Source organism: Coffea eugenioides, chromosome 4 (assembly GCF_003713205.1).
Source record: "Coffea eugenioides isolate CCC68of chromosome 4, Ceug_1.0, whole genome shotgun sequence".
Taxonomy (NCBI): Eukaryota; Viridiplantae; Streptophyta; class Magnoliopsida; order Gentianales; family Rubiaceae; genus Coffea; species Coffea eugenioides.
In genome coordinates this window covers 41,271,284-41,290,117 of record NC_040038.1, presented here as the reverse complement: position 1 = coordinate 41,290,117, position 18,834 = coordinate 41,271,284, and the positions used below count along the sequence as shown (strand labels likewise).

At 34.4% G+C, this 18,834-nt stretch overlaps 2 protein-coding genes across 2 annotated transcripts; both read left to right on the top strand.

Annotated features, from left to right (window-relative positions):
- The first annotated feature begins 1,787 nt into the window (after positions 1-1,787).
- On the top strand, positions 1,788-2,060 carry LOC113769372 (mini zinc finger protein 2). The gene has a single exon (XM_027313827.1). The coding sequence runs from the start codon at positions 1,788-1,790 to the stop codon at positions 2,058-2,060; it is 273 nt and encodes a 90-aa protein (XP_027169628.1).
- Positions 2,061-9,686: 7,626 nt separating this feature from the next.
- On the top strand, positions 9,687-10,977 carry LOC113768330 (gibberellin-regulated protein 6). Its single transcript, XM_027312639.1, has 3 exons — positions 9,687-9,776; positions 9,928-9,961; positions 10,461-10,977. The coding sequence occupies exons 1-3, from the start codon at positions 9,687-9,689 to the stop codon at positions 10,646-10,648; spliced, it is 312 nt and encodes a 103-aa protein (XP_027168440.1). The 3' UTR covers positions 10,649-10,977.
- Positions 10,978-18,834: the final 7,857 nt, after the last annotated feature.

Genomic DNA, 18,834 nt, shown 5'->3' with positions numbered 1-18,834 from the left:
GCTCGTTTGAACTTGGTAGAAGATAGGATTCCCATCACGAGTCCTCCACCATCACTGATTGACCATTTGAATAATTCTTCACTTTCCAGTCTATGAAACATAGTTCTATCCTTCCTAGGCGTTTGAAAATTGTTAACATAAATGTTTTTGAGTTCTTTCATGTAGTATTTTTCTTGAGGATGCATTTGGACTTACAAAGAGGGCCTTTTACAATAATGATTGTAATTCCATTAGGTCTAAGGCAAAGGGATTATAGTAAGAATTGCTGGTTGATCAGTTATTAGCTGTATCATCAAATGCAGGACTTGAAAGTTGTTACATTGTTCTTGAAATATGGGATCATTTGATTTGATGATCATTAGACTTTTTGAGTGAAAGGGTACGTGTTGATTCCTCCGCACGTTGGGCAGTCTACTCAGTCATAAGGAAATGAGAAATTAGACAAGAGTTGTTGCCACAGTCTTAAGGGCCATGGTAAACCTGTCTTTTAAACACAATTTAGGACCCACAAATTGAAGAATTAGAGGTAAATCAATCACTTTTTGCTATTACTAAAGTAAAACTTTCCCATCAGGTTGAGTTGGATTTTATTGACACGGAGTTGGCTGTCTTTTGTTTTTCCACGAAATGTGTTAGGCAGGTGAACCATCATTTCCGGATGGTCATTCTAGGGTTTGCAATGGTTTAAGTTGAGGATAAGGGTCTTCTCATGTCTATACGTGTACGTATATTTTACCATTTGAAAGAGAACTACATTCATTGGTTCTAAACAAACAGTGCATTCAACGAAAAGAATGTATACGGAACTAGATAAAAGAAAATGGCTTCACTTGCAAAGAACTTCACTAGACAAATTGCAATTCATACGATCGAATAAGAGAATTTTTTGACTTGGAAATTGGCCTAAGACTAGGATCCATCAATTTTTTTTTTTTAAGTTTAAGTTGCTATTTGACTTAAAAAACTTAGAATTAATCTTCTATACACTGACAGTATATATATTTTCATCATTGAATGCATTACACATAATTCGAATTTGAATTTGAAACCCAAATTTTATACATGTGTCATATATACAACCGTAATAGCATATATATTATCAGTGTATATAAGATTTATTCAAAAACTTATCGTAACTTACATTGATGCTTTCGAATCGAATAGTTCTGAGTGTAACATTCGGTCCAAACTGGCCAACTTGTTATGCTCATGAGGTAACAAAATGGCATGGAAACATGAATCCTGCTCAACACCCTAGTCGATCCTTTTGAGGGCATCACTCTCTTTAACGGAGATAATTGTCAAACTCTTGGATCTTAGTCCCTTCAAAATTTTGGACCAAATATTTAATGAATGTACCTTTCCACAGTAACGTGGCATTATGAAACTAGTGGCCTAAGGAAGTGGTCCAAGATGCATTGAAGAGGATCTGCGCCTAAACAATAAAAAAAATGAAGGAAGTCTACAACAAATTAACAATGATTGAGTAAGCCAATTAGCCCTATTGTGGACCTTCTACCCTCTACTTCTAAAGTGTGGAAACTGACTATATAAATATACAAACTTAGGGTTAGGTTAAGGTGCCAGCCTACTCAAAACTTCTTCCTTTATTCTAATACTGCCACCACTACTACTATTTGGGTGCTACTAAACTAGCTAGGCTCAGTTTTTTCCTTTTCAAAAACTTACCAATAATATAAGGTCACTCTCCTAACTTAATTTCCTCCTCATCCACAGCAGAAGAAACTAAGACAAAGGAGGATCAGCTAGGGTTATCGAGAAGAAGCATGAAGAAGAGGCAAATAGTAGTGAGGAAAGAGGGATCTCGAAGATGCTCGAGTGGCTCAGCGGTGAGGACTGTGAGGTATGCAGAGTGCCAGAAGAACCATGCAGCAAGCTTGGGAGGATATGCTGTGGATGGATGCAGGGAGTTCATGGCAAGTGGTGAAGAGGGAACCAGTGGGGCGCTAACGTGTGCTGCTTGTGGCTGCCACAGGAACTTCCATAGGAAAGAAGTGGAAAGTAGTGCTGCTGAGGCTGTTTCTGAGTCTTCTTCGTGACTTTTCTTGTTCAAATGATCATCATGTCTAGCTCAAAAGGCAGGGAAACATGGACAGAAAGGTCAGATTAAGGTCCCTCTATCTTGTATGCCAGTGGCTCTCACAGCCTTGGTATGTGATTGAACTGTGTATAATTGTTGCTCAATTAATTGATGATGATCATCTTAAAAACAGATTTAATCGAGTGAAAAATATCAACTATTGGAGTTATACTTGTTATGGAATTAATACGCTGGTTTTTTCGCCTTCTTCGTTAGTTGTTTCTGCTCATCAATAAACTGCAACTTGGTTTGATTTTGGACTGGACAATAGAGGGTTAAGACTCAATAACAGACAAAAACACGTTTATTCTGCGTCTAATTTGCCAAAATCTATTTGATGAAGAGGGTTTAATGTACATTAAGTTAGAGGACATACTGACAAAATCCTTAACAATTCACTGTCTACTCTTCAATTAGATAGTAGAAAACCTTAGTACTGATGTCAAATTTTATGATGCAACTGGCTTTAAGACTCCATTATAGGATTTCCTTTTTGTTCATTTTAGGAGGTTACGCATAGAGGAGTATGCACAGGTTAAGTAATTATCTGAGTTTCGTATTGGCAATAGCCAAATGGACATAAAACATGATCTCCGTTCTACGATCTTTCAATGTCAAATGTACTTGTGAGCCTTTTCTTGTCTTTCATTCGAGAAACAACAATTATGAAAGCTTTGGTAATAATACTGATAGGCCGTTATAGCATTAAATTTTTTCATGGAGTAGCAACACTAGCTAGTACATGACGCGCAGTAGTAGCTGGTACTACATCTTTACAACTTCATCTTTATCACTTTCTGAGGCTGCAAAACAGGCATTCTGTCCCCTTTTGAGGCTGTTCTGATTATGCGAATCAATGCAACAGCTAATATTATAGGCTGACTTCTTTGGAGCTTTCGGCATTCTGAGGAACCAAAAAACAGGATAAGCAAGAATGCAACTGTTTTGCATATTTTCTATTGATACATTTCTGAAGAAGCAACTTTTTTTAATTAGGATTCATTCATCTTTTTTATTAGATAGGAGAATTTGGATGTTTATCAACCCCTCCACAGGCCCACATACATATTTTGCTTTTGGTTTTATCTCCATAATTCAAACCTTGTTTTGTGATTTCTTAAAGCTAAAGCTGACTAAAGTTCAAACTACAAATAAATTAAGGTGGTCTACAACGTGGTACTCTTTGGAATGATCAATCATAGATGAAAACCTAATAAAAAAAAAGAAAAGCCAAAGCTACCTGAATTTAGAACATTTTAATTGTGGTGTGTATTTGAGCAAACGAAATAATAATGCATGATGGGAACTTTATTCTGCTTGCTCAAATATTAGCCAATTGATAGTGCTTCTTTTGGTTTTCGCCTCACCTTAATGATTGATGCTTGACAGTGGCCTTTCCTTGTCCATGTGAAGATAGTTAGGGTGTTCGATCATGGTAGAGGTATAATATTGGTTGAGTCAATTCCAACCAGTTAATCAAAAAGCCCTTTAATTTTCTCAGATTCATTTCCTGCTGAACTTGGAATTCAGGTTGAAATTTTAGAGTTGGTTTTCTAACAGTTTAGAGTAATATTTCGAAAGAGCTAGCTAATTGAATTAGCCTAGTTTAGTTTGATCGAGCTTTCCCTGAGTCGGAATTGCCATTTCACTGCAATTTGATGTCTTTCATTGGATATCCTCAGATGAAGCTTCAGTTCAATATTCAGCAGCGGTCTATCCACTGAAATGTTTTCCTTATGGTTCTTCAGTCAAGTTTCTAGGATTGCTTGATAACGTGAATTGCAGCTTGAGTACCCCATCAAAATGATCATCCTCGAGAAAAAAGGAAAAGGAGTCCAGCATTAAGGACCCATATTATGACCGTTGATACAATATTAAGTGGGTGGCACGTTATGGTTTTCATGGGTTTTCTCCTATGGATTTATTCACGTTTGATTTGATAGGATGCATTAAAATTGGCATGTCATGGGAGTTAGATAAGAATGAAACACTATTCAACGTTCGGAGACAACTTATTTGAGCCTAGTTTAAAAACTAATTAAGCTAAATATGAGCAACATTTTGTGTTACACAAAGTGTGAAGTTTGGCCTAGTTAGCATAAAACTTGAAATTTACACGCAAAAAATTTTAAGTTACTCAAATTGAGCTTCATATAAATTTTTTTGAGTTTTGCTCAATGAATATATAAACCATTTTAAATACATCAATCTCCATAAAATTCATAAATAAATTTAACTATTAGAGTGTTCGAGTTAATCAGACTCATTCATACTGTTATTTTTGGCCATTCACTTTTACCGGAAGGTGTTTTGGTTACAAAGCAGGTCTTACACTCCATCGATATATTCAACCATGATAGAGCAAAAAAAAAATTTTTTTTTTTTTAAAAAGAAAGATTGTATGTGATTATATAGAAGCAACTTTTCAAATTGACGTGCTCTTTCAAAGGAAACCCTTGTTGCATCCTCTGTGATACCAAAAATTGGTCGATACATATATTTCATAAAAGCTCTATGAATGTGTAACGTGTTAATTAAAATTCACTCTCCACATCCTTTATTCAAACACAAGAAGGAAATAATTCGCAGCGCGAATCGCAAATTCTGATTATAATTGGAGTTAACACAATTCTCAAAAGTTTAAAAATAATAATAAAGAATCATACGTTGAACATATTCATCATCGAAAATCTTAAACAATTACCTAATTTACACAAAATTTTGGTTGGGAAGTTATGCTATTCAAGAGTGTATATTTCTGTACTTAACATAGTAGTATATAGCTAGAACCAAAGAAAGAAAGAAAGAACACATGCAATTTAATCATTACTGCAGATCGTTTGAGAGAACAGTACCTTTGAATGGATGACCAAAGGCCCAAAGCTAAATTCAAGATCACCTAGTTGGAGCCCTAGTCGGATTTGGCCTGCCATCTTCATGAACTACAACCGAATGAGAATTTCAGACTCCTCAAGTCATATTGTTTTCCCAAGGCTAGTTTGAGATTGAATACTGAAAGGACTTCTTCTCATGATTATAGATGTGGAAACCAGAAGGTCGAAACTATTCCAACTGCTTCTTTGGTCCAACCCTACAAGCCCATCTTCAAGGGATCAACTAGAAGTAAAATATAAGCACTTTGAGAGGTACAGGAATAGTGAGTCGATGTACCCTAATTCATTTGCGGTGCGAGTGAATTCTTTTGGAGGTCTTAAAAAGTCATTAGGAAAAAGTAAATAAAAGCAAGGTCTTACTTTGATCAATTACTTGTGTCGTCATAAACCATTTCGCAAGACTCATGGACCAAAGGATTCTTGCTTGTGCTATCTAATGGGTACAAGCATTTGCTCATTTTAGTGATCTTGGTATGCATTTTTTTCCCATAGACCAAGGATTTCGGCTTCCCATAAAAAATAGACTTATTTCTATTTTTACACAAATTAAGAAGTGTTTTTTTTTTTTTGTTTGAATGGAAGAAGTATTAGTTAATATAGTTAAGGGATAATTTCAAAAACCTCCCTCGAGGTTTTTAACAATTTTACCTAGCTCCATCAAGATTTCAAACATTACACATATATCCCTTAAGTTTACCGTTTTAGTAACAAAAACTATTCAATGGTCAAAATTTTGAATGAATAATCCAAAATACCCTCATAAAATTATAAAGTTCATTTTACCTTTCAATAAAATTCTAAAAACGAAATATGTACAAAATCTCAAGCTCACTTTCAACGCTCAGCTTTACTATTCTATATTCCCACATCTCAAATTAGTAGCATTATGACCATGACCACCACCATCATCAATTCCTAAATTCTAAAACCTCAATCTAAGTTAAAAAAGAAAAAAGATAAATCAACACCGTTAAACCTCAAAGGAGTACATTTTTAAAGTGTAAAAACCTACAAAGGCAATTGTGGAATGGACACATACTCCTACTGTTTAAAATGTTTACCCATGATCCAACTTGGGTAGTATTGATCCGGGCTTTGAAGGCCGTACGGTTTAGTTTTTTCGTACTGATTATCTTTGACTACTTATTTTGTGCGGGAAACGAGGAACTCATTAAATGTCTTGCTTTAGAAGTTGATGAGCACTTTGACCTCCAATATATATACTATGTTATGGTTGCATATTTCGGTATCAACAAAATTTAATCTGAAGATACATTAATTACAGTTCAGGTTGGTAGTAATCTTTTGTTAGTTTTGACGGTTTGAACTTTGAAGCCTGGACCATAGTTAGACTAATTGTCAGCGATATTTGATGTGGTTTTCTGATGTTTCAATAGATATATTCATTTATGAGTTATTAAATGAATATGATATATCCAGCAATAACAGCTTGTAAGAGCTGAATTGGCTTGCCAATAATCCTAAGCTACTAGGCAGGATCCCTAGCATTTTACATGAAAATTCAACGAAGCTGATTGGAAACTATTGGGGAAGCGCAACCATATCTGAAGGCTTCAAAGATATGATTTTTAACTTTACACATAATTGAATGTGATTTTTATTTCATTTTTTCAGAAAAGTTTTTAGGAGTTCTTGTGAAAAAAAAATATTGTAGCAATTTTTAAGGATGTGATGTTTGTAAGGTAAAAAAAAAATTTGAAAACGTGTTTATGAAAAATATAAAATTTTTTTGCCAAAAAATTACAATCCAAACAAGATAAATTTTTACAGTATTGAATGTTCTACACTGCAAGTCATTTATTGAAGTTAGTACTATTAACGTTGCCTTTCAAAAGCAAAACTTTTTTCCTATGGATGCGATTATTTATCCACATTTTTGTGTTTTTCTTTTTTGTTATTTTTTTCAACCAAGTGTTTTTGCGGTTATGAGAGACTGACTTTTGTTTACATGTATTCCTTTTCGAGTCTAAAACATTCTATTTTGCGTAAGAGAAAAAAGGCAATGAAAACTTAGAAAATATTGTGTTATTGTAATATATTTGAATATTTATTATACCTTCTTACGTCAGCAAAATGGATTTTAACTTATTTTTTAAAGAAAAATGGCATCACACGACCCTCATATTTTATGGATAGTATTTTAGTTAGGGTAAATTTTATATATACTAACAGTGTATACACTATCACCGTTAGATTCATGACGCATATGTAAAAGTTGAATTTCAAATTTCAAATTTATATAATTGTCATTCTTCCAAAACCGACAGTATGAGTATAGAAAGGATTAATCCTTTTAGTTATTTCACAAACCAATATTGCATCTTTTTGGTTTTTGAACATTTTTTAAGTCATATTTTTTCGCCCATTAAAGTTACAGACACATTACATGTGCGAAATTTATAGGACAAAATTGGCAATATACATAGGTAAAACCACACCAATCATCTCTCGCATTGTAACGATATTATATTATAATCCCTCACATATAAAATGAAGCAATTTGGTCTTTTACAAGCTAAAATCAAACGTTTTTGATGTCATCTAATTCATATATGTCGAATTAAGCCTTTCTTTGCTTTCAGCTCGAATTAAGTCAAATGTTTAAAATCAGACCCAATTGTATGTAGATTGCTCTCAGCTTGAGAGAAAAAAAAAAGGTTAACCACAAATAAATGAATAAAAAGCAAAAAAATTTTCTTTTCGACAACTATAGTCGAATTCAATTGTACCCCATACACCAATTTGCAAATTGGTCCCTTTTTGTTAAAAAAATAAATTCAACTAATAAAAATGCCCTAAAAACCAACCATCGAAAGGGGACGTGCAAAAGCTGTGTAACTCATGTTCTTCGTACAAACATGCATGTATGTATAGTTGTCATGCAATTATCCAACGAAGATTATCATCCGGCGTTGAAAAACAAACAGAATATATAGAAGAAGAAAAAGAGTACTAAAGCAACGCAGGCAATTAATTAAGAAATGGCAGTTGCGAGCCAAACATGACTTTTTCAGAAGAAGCATATGGCGAGGCAGAAAACAAGGGATGGGTTACAGCGGACGGTGCGGTGGATTGGTCTCTGGGCGCATCTTCGGTTCATGTGCTTCCCTCAGATGGCCTCACATGCCAACTTTTCTCCCTTTACCCAATTATTCACCTCTTTTTTTAATCGGTCCGTCTGAGGAGTGCTCTACTCGTTAAGGTATATTTCATACGTTATGTTTTTTAAAATATAAGATTAATTAAAAAAATAAATAAATATAAGGGATGATAATAACTATTTTTAATATGTATATATATAGTAAGTTAGGTGAATGTTATTTGTGCTAACGAGTACCCTAAGAACACTCGTTAGAAAAATTCTATTTTAATTTCAATCAAATTTTATACTCCCTCCGTCCCAATTTAATAGTTTTGACTTCTTTTTCGTGCAATCTAAGAAAAATTAGTTAATTTTATTATAAAAAAAAGTAAATCTAACTTAATGTTTTTTTAAAAAACACCCTTATGTTAAGGTTGGGAATATAATTAATCATTATGCCTTTACATCAATTATAATAACAATACTGATAAAAAGTTGCATCATTCAAGATATGAATCAAAATAATTATTAATGAAAATGTTAATTGTATTAAATAAGGTAAGTTATACTCAATGATAACAAAGTACACTAAATAAGAATATTTTAAAAACTTAAAAGTTAACTATATTTTTTAATTAAAAAATAAAATATAATTTGAGACGGATGTACTAAAAACATAAAACTATTAAAGTGGGACAAAAGAAATATCCGCTACTTCTCATATAAAAAAAAAAATCCAGAAATACTGCTCACACTCGATCCTGCTGCCATATGCTCAGATTCATATTTCTGATTCCTGATTATACCATCGTATGGTTCTTGTTTAATCATTCCCTACCAACGTTCTCATCTTTGGGCTGATGGACAACCAACATGTGCCCTGCGGGACACACAGAATGAAAAGCTCTAACTTGGTACTAATTTATTTCTTCATTAGTTATCATCTAACGTCAATATCCATTTGGTGCAGGGAAACTGATCCAATGTGCTAATGCATTTCTTTGTTTTCTTGGGGTCCGCCCCCACTTTCCAACTAACTACCCCACTTGTAACACTTAATCAATCACCGGCAGTTTCCTATGTATAATAATAATGAATTTTCTGAAAAAGGTTGGATAAATTGCAGTGAACCCCTTATGGCTTGTGGATGCCATGATACTTACAAGGAGATCCCATATAGTGATTCCTAAAATTGTACTGCTAACCTTTTTACAACCTTTTATCATTGAAAAGTGTCTGAATTGAAATTCTTGATATGGAAGAAACCCTGCAATGACTAGAAGGATATGAAGACCATTTTTCACCTTCATCAACAGAATTTACAGAAACATGAAATGGGGAGGTCCATACAATTTCAAGAAGTTTTAAGGTATGCCCATATAGTTATTATAAAGTATGAGGATAACAATGTAAATTAATCCTTCTTTTGCCCTTTTCCTTCCTTTGTTGCAATAATTTGTCTCTATATATAGTCCAACCCCACAGTAGGCTTTACACCACCAGCAGAGCAGGCAGCAGTACTAAACTCATCAAAGCTTCTCTTTCTTGTTCTTCTTCTAGCAAGGCTCCTTTCACTTGGTGAGTGGCAATGGCTAAGATCCTCTGCCTTGTTATTTTGGCCATCATGGCCATCTCCATGGTTGCAACCACGGCTATGGCCAATGCCCACATTGATAGGGTAAGTTTACTCAGCTCTCTCTAACCCTTGAGCATTCATGGATTGTCTGAACCATACATTTTATTCAAGAGCAAATTGCTTCTTTGATTAGTACTGTTTTCTCACAAGGAGTTTTTTTTTTTCTCACGAAAATCTTTTACTCTATTTGCAGGCACGATATGGTGAAGGGAGCCTAAAGGGTTACGGTAAGTACTCCTCCTTCACATTTGTTCCTTCTTTTTTGATTGGCTATTTTTTTTTTCTCCTTGTTGCTTGCTTTAACTTCGTTTGATTTTCTTGAAAAGAGCTAAAACCTGAATTTAGTGTTAATCGTTGTAGTTGGAGCTGATTAATATTCCAACAAAATAATATTCCAAGTATTTGAAGTTTGACCACAGGGAGGAATAAACAAATGCAATTCAAATGTACACACATCTTTTCACACAATTGTACGCCACTAGTCCCAAGAAAATTGCAGAATTTGCTTTAAGTTAATTATGATCAAGAAAGAAAACAGCAGCTTTCATCATTAACCCATTTTTTTTTTTTTTTTTGGTAATGGAGAATCCAAGTTTAAAAATGCAGCCTGGTGTATTCTAAAATTTTGCATTGCCACCCCTTCTCATATCTGATATTTGCTCTAAATATTCAAAGCTACTACGAATTTCTAAATCAAAACTGCTACTTTATATGTTGTCACACCAGAATGCGGCTCGCAATGCAAGAGGAGGTGTCAGAAGACACGGCCTTCTTTGAATCAGCCCTGTCAACTCTTCTGTAATAAATGCTGTGCAAAGTGCCTCTGCGTTCCTCCTGGATACTCTGGAAACAAGCAGGTTTGTGCTTGCTACAACAACTGGAAGACAAAGAGAGGAGGGCCAAAGTGCCCTTGAATACTTTGTCCCATTATCACTCTCAAGTCCCTGAGGCTCCTAACATGGCACAAGCTGGTGGTGCCAGAGCTGTTGTTTAATTTGTAGTCTTTCTGATTCCTGTCAGTTGTCGTCTTTACTCTTTAGTCGCTACAAGTCATAAGTTCTATGACTTTATATTGACAAACTTTTACCTAATGTTTGCTCCTCTGGGCAAAGAAGTTTTGCCTTGCCCATCAGAGAGCAGTAGTGTCACCACATCAGTTTGGGTAGTTTGTTGTATTTGTTGCTTCCCCTTAGTGGGATAATCCAATTTTCTTGCAATGCAATTTAGGTTCAATAATCATCAATCTTCATGTGCAACCAGGAATAACTAGATTCCAGACTTTTCCTGACTGATTTTTTAGGTTGCTTTTGAGTTTGTTGCTCTCCATGGAAAAGTAAGTACTATTGCTACTTGTATATGGGAGGATAAGCAGGGAAAAAATTATTTGGAATATTGTCCAAAAATTAAAATGTCAGAAAAATTGTAACTGGACAAAGGGTAAAATATCAAAAAAAATTTCGTGATTTATTTAATTTAATTCTTCTTGATTTGAAAATCTATAAATTTAATATTATAATTTCGTGTGATTTCGATTAAATTAAAAATTGAATGGCAAGAAGACAGTAGTGATTGTATTGGCTTTGCTTGGCGGAGAAGTGGCTTCACAGTGTTTGGATTCCAAACGTTGGCAGCTGTAAATGGCTATTGCCATGTGTTGTACAACAATCTTCAAGTATTTCCACGTGGGGAGCATGCATGGCAATTCAGGTCTTCCAACTTTTCCTTTACAATTTTGCTTTTTTTTTTTTAGTTATTAATTGCGCACAAGGATGCAAATCAAGACTTAAAGAGCAGTTTGATCTCTTTAAGAATTTTGAAATGCTACATTCCATTATTTTTGTGACGGTAATTTGGGTTGAACAAATAATCTATATAATATTTAAATCCAAAGGAATGACAGTTAGTGTGAACAACTTTGGTCATTCTTTAAATTTTTTATTTTATCCTTACAAAAATTTAATTTTTATCTTTATCACCTAATCACATTTTGCCATTATAACTATCTATAATCAATTCTAATCTAACTACCAAATTACTATAACATTATAAATAAAATTCTTCAATGAAAAATTTATATCAATTTGATTTATTAAAAGACAAATTTTGTATAAAATTAATTCATTTTAATTATTTATAAATTGCACACACACACACAGGTGTACCCTTAACATTGGTTGTAGTAACCTCCAATGCATGCATAATTAAAGTTTTTGTTTTTCTAAGTTTTTGTAGTAACCTCCTATGCATATTTTAAACTTTTTTAGTACGGGATGGTGGGATTTAAGAAGTAGGGAAAGAGAAGGAAAAGTTGATCTTAAAATCTTTAATTCCTGGGGCATCAATTTTACGTAATGACATATATTTATTTTTACAACAACATGAGAAGAAATGGAGTTTCAAATGTTAGAAGTAGATGAAATTTTGAAGATAAAATGACCTAGTTGATATAACTTTATGCTTTTTCTTAAATGTGACACTTTATAATGTTTGTGATTTGAAAAGGGTGGTAATTGGACTATATCCATATATTGTTTTTTAAGTATCATTTTCTTCATTTGTAACTTATTGTAACATAATATTCACGTGCATAAATTTAAGAATAATTTTTTTTATACACTATCAGTGTATAATTTTTTTTTTTACACTAACTGATTCAGATCATACCACATAGTATGAATTTAAATTTGAAAGTAAAATCATACACATATAGCAAATATCCATCACTACTTGTATCAAAAAATCATTATACTGTTAGTGTGCATAAAATGTTGATCCTAATTTTAATTGCATTTCATTGAAGTATCCATGGGGAATCCAAAGGATTTGGGTTTGGGTCTTCTTTTCTCCATTCAGGTCTAGTGTGGGTCAAATTTAAAAGACTAATGGGTTTAAGTTTGGATTTAGTGGATTCAACCCTGTCTTGCCCTGAATGAACATGTTGAGATACTTGAAACAATCTCATTGCTTTTACACACACAAATATCACAGTCTGTCAACTTTACTAGTTCACTACGCTGAGTGGCTTCGGATAAAAAAGCCTTTGCAACCTTAATTCTCAACTGGAACTTTAATTCTTGCTCTCGTCCAGCTCTAGAGAAAAAATTGCAGTGAATACTTGATGACTGGTTCCTTCTACTGAAAGTAGTTTTGGAATGCCAAAAAAGGGCAAAAAAAAAAAAGAACCATAAACAATTTCCTAAAATAAAATAAGAAGAAATGAATAAGCTCTTTAAGTTCTTGCATATATATATTTTACAAATTCAAACGTTGTGTTTTCAAACAAAATCTCAACCCCAATTGATCTTCAACAACAGGATAATTATCTGTTCCATTATTAGTCTTTTATTTTAAGGATTAATTATATATATATTATTGTCAGTGTACATACTTTCACCGTGATATGCATGATGCATGTGTAAAATTTAAAATTTATTCATGAACCGTATAGTGTCAGTGTATATAAAATTAACATTTTCGGAACCACATTGATAAGAGCCAATTTTTATAGTGCAGGAATTAGTGATTTATTGCAGTTTCACACTAGAACTCTTAACAAATAGTTCTGCCTACAAACCTTTTGTTCACATTCATTTCTTAAAGGAGAGAACTGCTTTATTGATTTTAGAAGATTAATCCCAAATAAGAAATAGAAGCGCAATAGCATCCATTCTGGGAAATGCGTTGGAAGATCTTAAACCTAAGCCCTTCATAAGTTTCTTCTAGGGCTGCCAAAAAGCCCGCTAAGCCTATACTTTAATTAGATCGGACAGAATTTGAGTTTAAATATTAGGACTAAACTAAATTTGAGCCAAGTTTGAGCCATGCTAGACTCAGATTCAATTAAGACCTAACCTATATGTGTGTGTGTCTCTATACATACACATACAGACACACACACATACATATATATACATATATATAATAAATATTATAATTTATAATTATACATATTATGACATAAAATATTAATAATTTATATATTATCACCCACATTAAAAATGGCTTCTTCACACCTTTCCTTTTTTTTTTTTCCTGTTGTATCTCCCCACCCCAAGTTTTAGAAAATTTGATTTACACCCATAGAAAATTGAAAATTTTTAAAATTTTAAGCTTTTGTCCTCACAAAATTTAAGCTTTCGATTTACACCCATAGAAAATTGGCAAAGCTGACACATACTGGCTGTTCCCGTATCTTGCTGAAGGCTAAAGCACACTAAGACTAAATCCAAAAAAAAAAAATAAGATTAACAATTTTCACATTCGTTTTATAACTTTTTGCAGACTACCTAGCTAGTATACATGTTTGATTTAACATCGAAAAGATTCAAAAGGTATGCAAGAAGCTAAAAAGTGTATATGAATATCATCAAGGGCAAGGTCAAGACCTAAAGGTTAGGCGGTGCAAGAAATTTGACAAATGCATGTAAATAAAGAATGCAAAAGAGAAAAAAAAAACTTAGTTATTTATTGAGGGAAAAATCCACTTTTCGTCCCCAAACTTTAAGTTAGAGACACATTTCGTCCCTCAACTTTCAGGTGGTACACATTTGGTCTCTGAATTAATTTTTTTTTGACACATTTGGTCAGAAAACGTTAATTTGTCGAAATTGGACGGAGAGGGTCACGTACGTTGCGCGTGGCCGTTAAGTGATACACAATACTCAGTCAAACAGTCAAAATCAAACAAAATTTATAGCATTTCCCCAATTTCATCTTCCCGTTCCTCGCTCCTCCATTCTACCCCCTTTCAACTACACATTCGAATCCAGAAATCAGTACATTGGAGGTTAACAAATCGCGATTAAAGCCAGCATAGGAGGAGTGATGTCGATTCGGAAGAAAGAATTGAACGATCAGCCGCCGCCAACCTACGGTAAATTTCTAGGGTTTTCACATTAATTGGTCACCAGAATAAATTATGTAAATTTAGCAACTTTTGTGGCTATAATATGTCAATGTGGTCCCTGATGTTTGTGTTGTGGGTGTATGAGTGAGAATCTGAGTTTTTTTTTGGTGAAAAGATTAAATATTTTTATTTGGCTTTGTCGGAGCATATATGGTAGAATAATCTGCATGTGGTGCCTATTTTCGATTATGATATTTAAGATGGGTCCAAGCTGTTCGCATTGTTGGTTACATTTTTACTGCTATGAGTTGCTTTGCCTGATTCATTGATTTGTATGTGAATTTTTTTTTATCAGAACAAGGTTCTACACTTATAACACTAAAGTGTCACCACGGCGGGCTGATCTCGTACACCCCACATCCACATTATGAGGGTGGAGATGTTTGTGTCATTGACTACTTAGAAAACATAGGTTTAAGTATTTTTGAAATAGATAGATTCACTGAAGCTGGTGGAGTGTACGGACATAAAGTGTACTATGTTTGGGATTGGGAAATCAGCAACTTTATAAGGATAGACAGTAATAGACAATTAAATGGATATATTAAGACGAATGCTGGTTTAATTAAGGAAATTATCCTATATCTTGAGGTCTCATTCCATGAAATCTTAGTTCAACAACTAGACTATGATCCATATAAAATTAGTGATGATGAAAGAACTGATGGCTATGGAGTGAATAATACAGTTAATGATGACCATAGAGGGGAAGGAAATAGCAATGGAGCTGATGGGGAAAAAAACAATGAATATGATTCAGGGAGTGAATCTTTCTTCTCTGCAGTGGATTCGGATTATAGTATGACTGATATGACTGATGATGATGATAATGAGTTCCATGAAAATGTAGATGACACTGCAAAATGGTTAGGTGTAGATCACCATAAGACTGATATGCAAAATAAGACAACCGAAATTGAAAAAGATGACAGTTTGGTGATGCCTGAAGATATAGATGTTGTCCTTAATTCTGAATCTGATTTTGAGACTTTCCATGAATCAGATGAAGAAATAAATAGGAGTGAAAATGTTGTGTTCAACCCAAAAGACATGGATAATCCACAGTTGAAATTACAAATGTTATTCAGTAGTATAAAAGAATGCAAGTTGGTTGTGACTAATTATAGTATTAGACAAGGTAGGCCATGTAAATTTGTGAAGCAAGATAGATTAAGAGTGAGGGCTAAGTGTAGAAGTGAAGGCTGCCATTGGGAGATTTATGCAAGAAAATTGGCAGATGAGGGTAGTGTGCAAATCAAGACAATTGAGGACACTCATACATGTGGTTTTACTTATGACAATCCACTAGTAAATTCTGGATGGATTGGTAGAAAATATGATGAGAAGTTTAGGACTAATCCAAAGGTGAATATGGAGCACTTTAGGAAGACAGTAATGAGAGAAAATAAGTGCTCTTTCTCCAAAAAACAAACATATAGAGTTAGAAATAGGGCTTTCAAGATTATTCATAGCAGTGAAAGTAATCAATATGGCAAGTTGGGAGCATACATGAATGAAATTCAGAAATCCAACCCTGGTAGCTCCATTAATTTGAAGACTGTGGATGAATCTACAAGCACAGCAGCACAACAACAGAGGTTCCAAAGGCTGTATGTGTGTTTCAATGGAGTGAAACAAGGATTTTTAGATGGTTGTAGGCCTTTGATTGGAGTTGATGGTACATTTTTGAAAGGGTCAGTTGGGGGAGTTCTATTGATAGCTGTTGGATTCGATGCTAACAACAGCATCTATCCAATTGCATATGCCATAGCAGAGGGAGAAAACAAAGAATCTTGGGCATGGTTCTTTAAATTGCTGAAGGAAGATTTAAAGATAGAGAGGGATTATGAGCTGACAATCATGAGTGACAAGTAAAAAGGCCTAATTCAGGCCTGTGACCTTATTTTCCCAAATGCAGTTCACAGGTTTTGTATGAAACACATGCATGCAAACTTTTCAAGTGTTGGATTCAAAGGAGAAGCTCTCAGAAAAGCGTTATAGACTGCTACAAAGGCAACTACACCAGCTGAATTTTCCAGCAAAATGGAGGAAATGGCAGCAATTGACATTGATGCAGCTAGGTGGTTTGATGATAAACCCCCAACTCAATGGAGTATAGCCTTTTTTAGCACTTATCCAAAGTGTGATATTTTATTGAATAATCTGTGTGAGTGCTTTAACAGCAAAATAGTCGATGCTAGGAAGAAACCAATCATTGAAATGATGAAATTGTTGAGGCTATATTTGATGCAAAGGATGCAGCAAAATAGAGACTTGGCTAGATCAAGATGGAAAGACAATGCGTACTGTCCTAGGATCGTTGATAGAATACAAAAAAGAATAGAGAAGGCCACCCAATGCTTTCCTTTCAAGTCAAGTGATGATCTGTATGAGGTTTCCTGCTCATATGATGATCATTATGCTGTCAACATCAAGGAGCAATCTTGTTCATGCAGGAGATGGGAACTGACAGAAATTCCCTGTCCCATGCTATATCTGCACTTTGGAGTGCAAAAAAGGATCCAATGCAGTTTGTTTCCAGCTGGTACACAGTGGAGAAATACTTGAAGTGTTATGATGGATGTGTGTCTCCAATGAGTGGAGAAAGAAATTGGGAGAACATTGGTGTAAGTGGTCCAAAACCCCTCCCCCCTGTACAAGAAACTAGTTGGAAGGCCAAAGAAACAAAGAAGAAGAAATGCAGATGAAGAGTAGCAAGCAAAGGAAAAGCAGTATACCAAGAAAAAAATGAGTAGAGTTGGGCAAATCATCAAGTGCAGATATTGCATGCAAAAAGGCCATAATATCAGGTCTTGCCAGCTTAGGAAGGATGAGCAGAATGCTGCTTCTACTGAAGCAGGTCCAGCAGCCTCCCAAATTCCAGAGAATACTTCTGCAAATGTTGAAGATGACTCCAGAGAATGTAATGAAGCTGAAGTACCACTCACGTGTACTCCCCAAAATTGTGAGAACAACTTAGTTGACACGGTAGCTAAGGTAGATATTAGTTTTGCATTTTTCTGATATTGCTGTTACTACAATCATTCTTCAACTTATTACTAGTTTTTTTCATTGATTTTGCAGAAAAGAAAGAAGAAAAGAAAGAAGGCTGCAACAGGAAAAAAAAAAGTAAACGATTTTGCTATTTTGATTATTTCCGCATTTGGTCACCTTCCCACATAATGTTTTTGTTGCTTTTGCAGAAAATAAAGGATCAGGGGAAGGAGGATGCAACTACACCAAATGAGGTTGTTGATGGTATTGGCACAGCAGCTGCTCCATCTTCACCAAATTTGTATGAGGTTTTTGGCCTAAGAAGGTCTCAAGTGAAGTATAGCCAGCCTTTACACCCAAGAAAAAAAAAGAATGATGTCCCTCTCAAGATAAAGTCTGGACATTTGGATATTGCAGCTGGCAGTGTTGCTGGTTATTCTAGACTAAAGGGGAAAAAAATGAAATAGTCATACATTGCATTGGCAGATGCATTAGATTAGTCTTTTGTTACTATTTTTTTGTGTCCATGACAATGACACAATGACATGTTAGTCTTTTGTTGCCGTAGATCAACTTTTGGCAAATGCCTTAGATTAGTTTTTTGTTGGTGATAGACAATGACATGTTAGTCTTTTGTTGCCTTAGATCAACTTTTGGTTTATGTCTATGGTCCACAAACAAGTGGCAAACTTGATGTTAATTTTAGTTGTTGAAATGGAAATGATGATAATTTGTCCACATTGAATGGTTTACAACTGGATCTCTCATTCATTATTGCTGACTTGGTATTCTTCTGGAAACGCAGCACATGCAAGTAAATTGCCAAAGTCAAAAGTAAGACATTTTCATTCGTTACCAAATTCTGCACACTATTACAACAATTCGTCCAGTTAAACAAACAAAAGCAGGGCCAATACTGCATTACATATACTACTTCTACAATCTGCCATCTGCCCAGCTATTATTTCACTCCAACCTGAGCATAAATTTTCCCTCCTTTGTATGTCGACTCTTTCCCCCAACAACTAATACAATAACAAGCATAGCTAACAAGAAGATAACACAAATCAGAATTTTTTCCCTTCTACGCTTTTTTTCAATTATTTCCTCCATTCGATTCATCTTTCTCAGCAAACCAGGTATGATGCTCCTTCCTCTTACACAGATTGGTTCGTCCAACCATTCAAAATATTTACATCT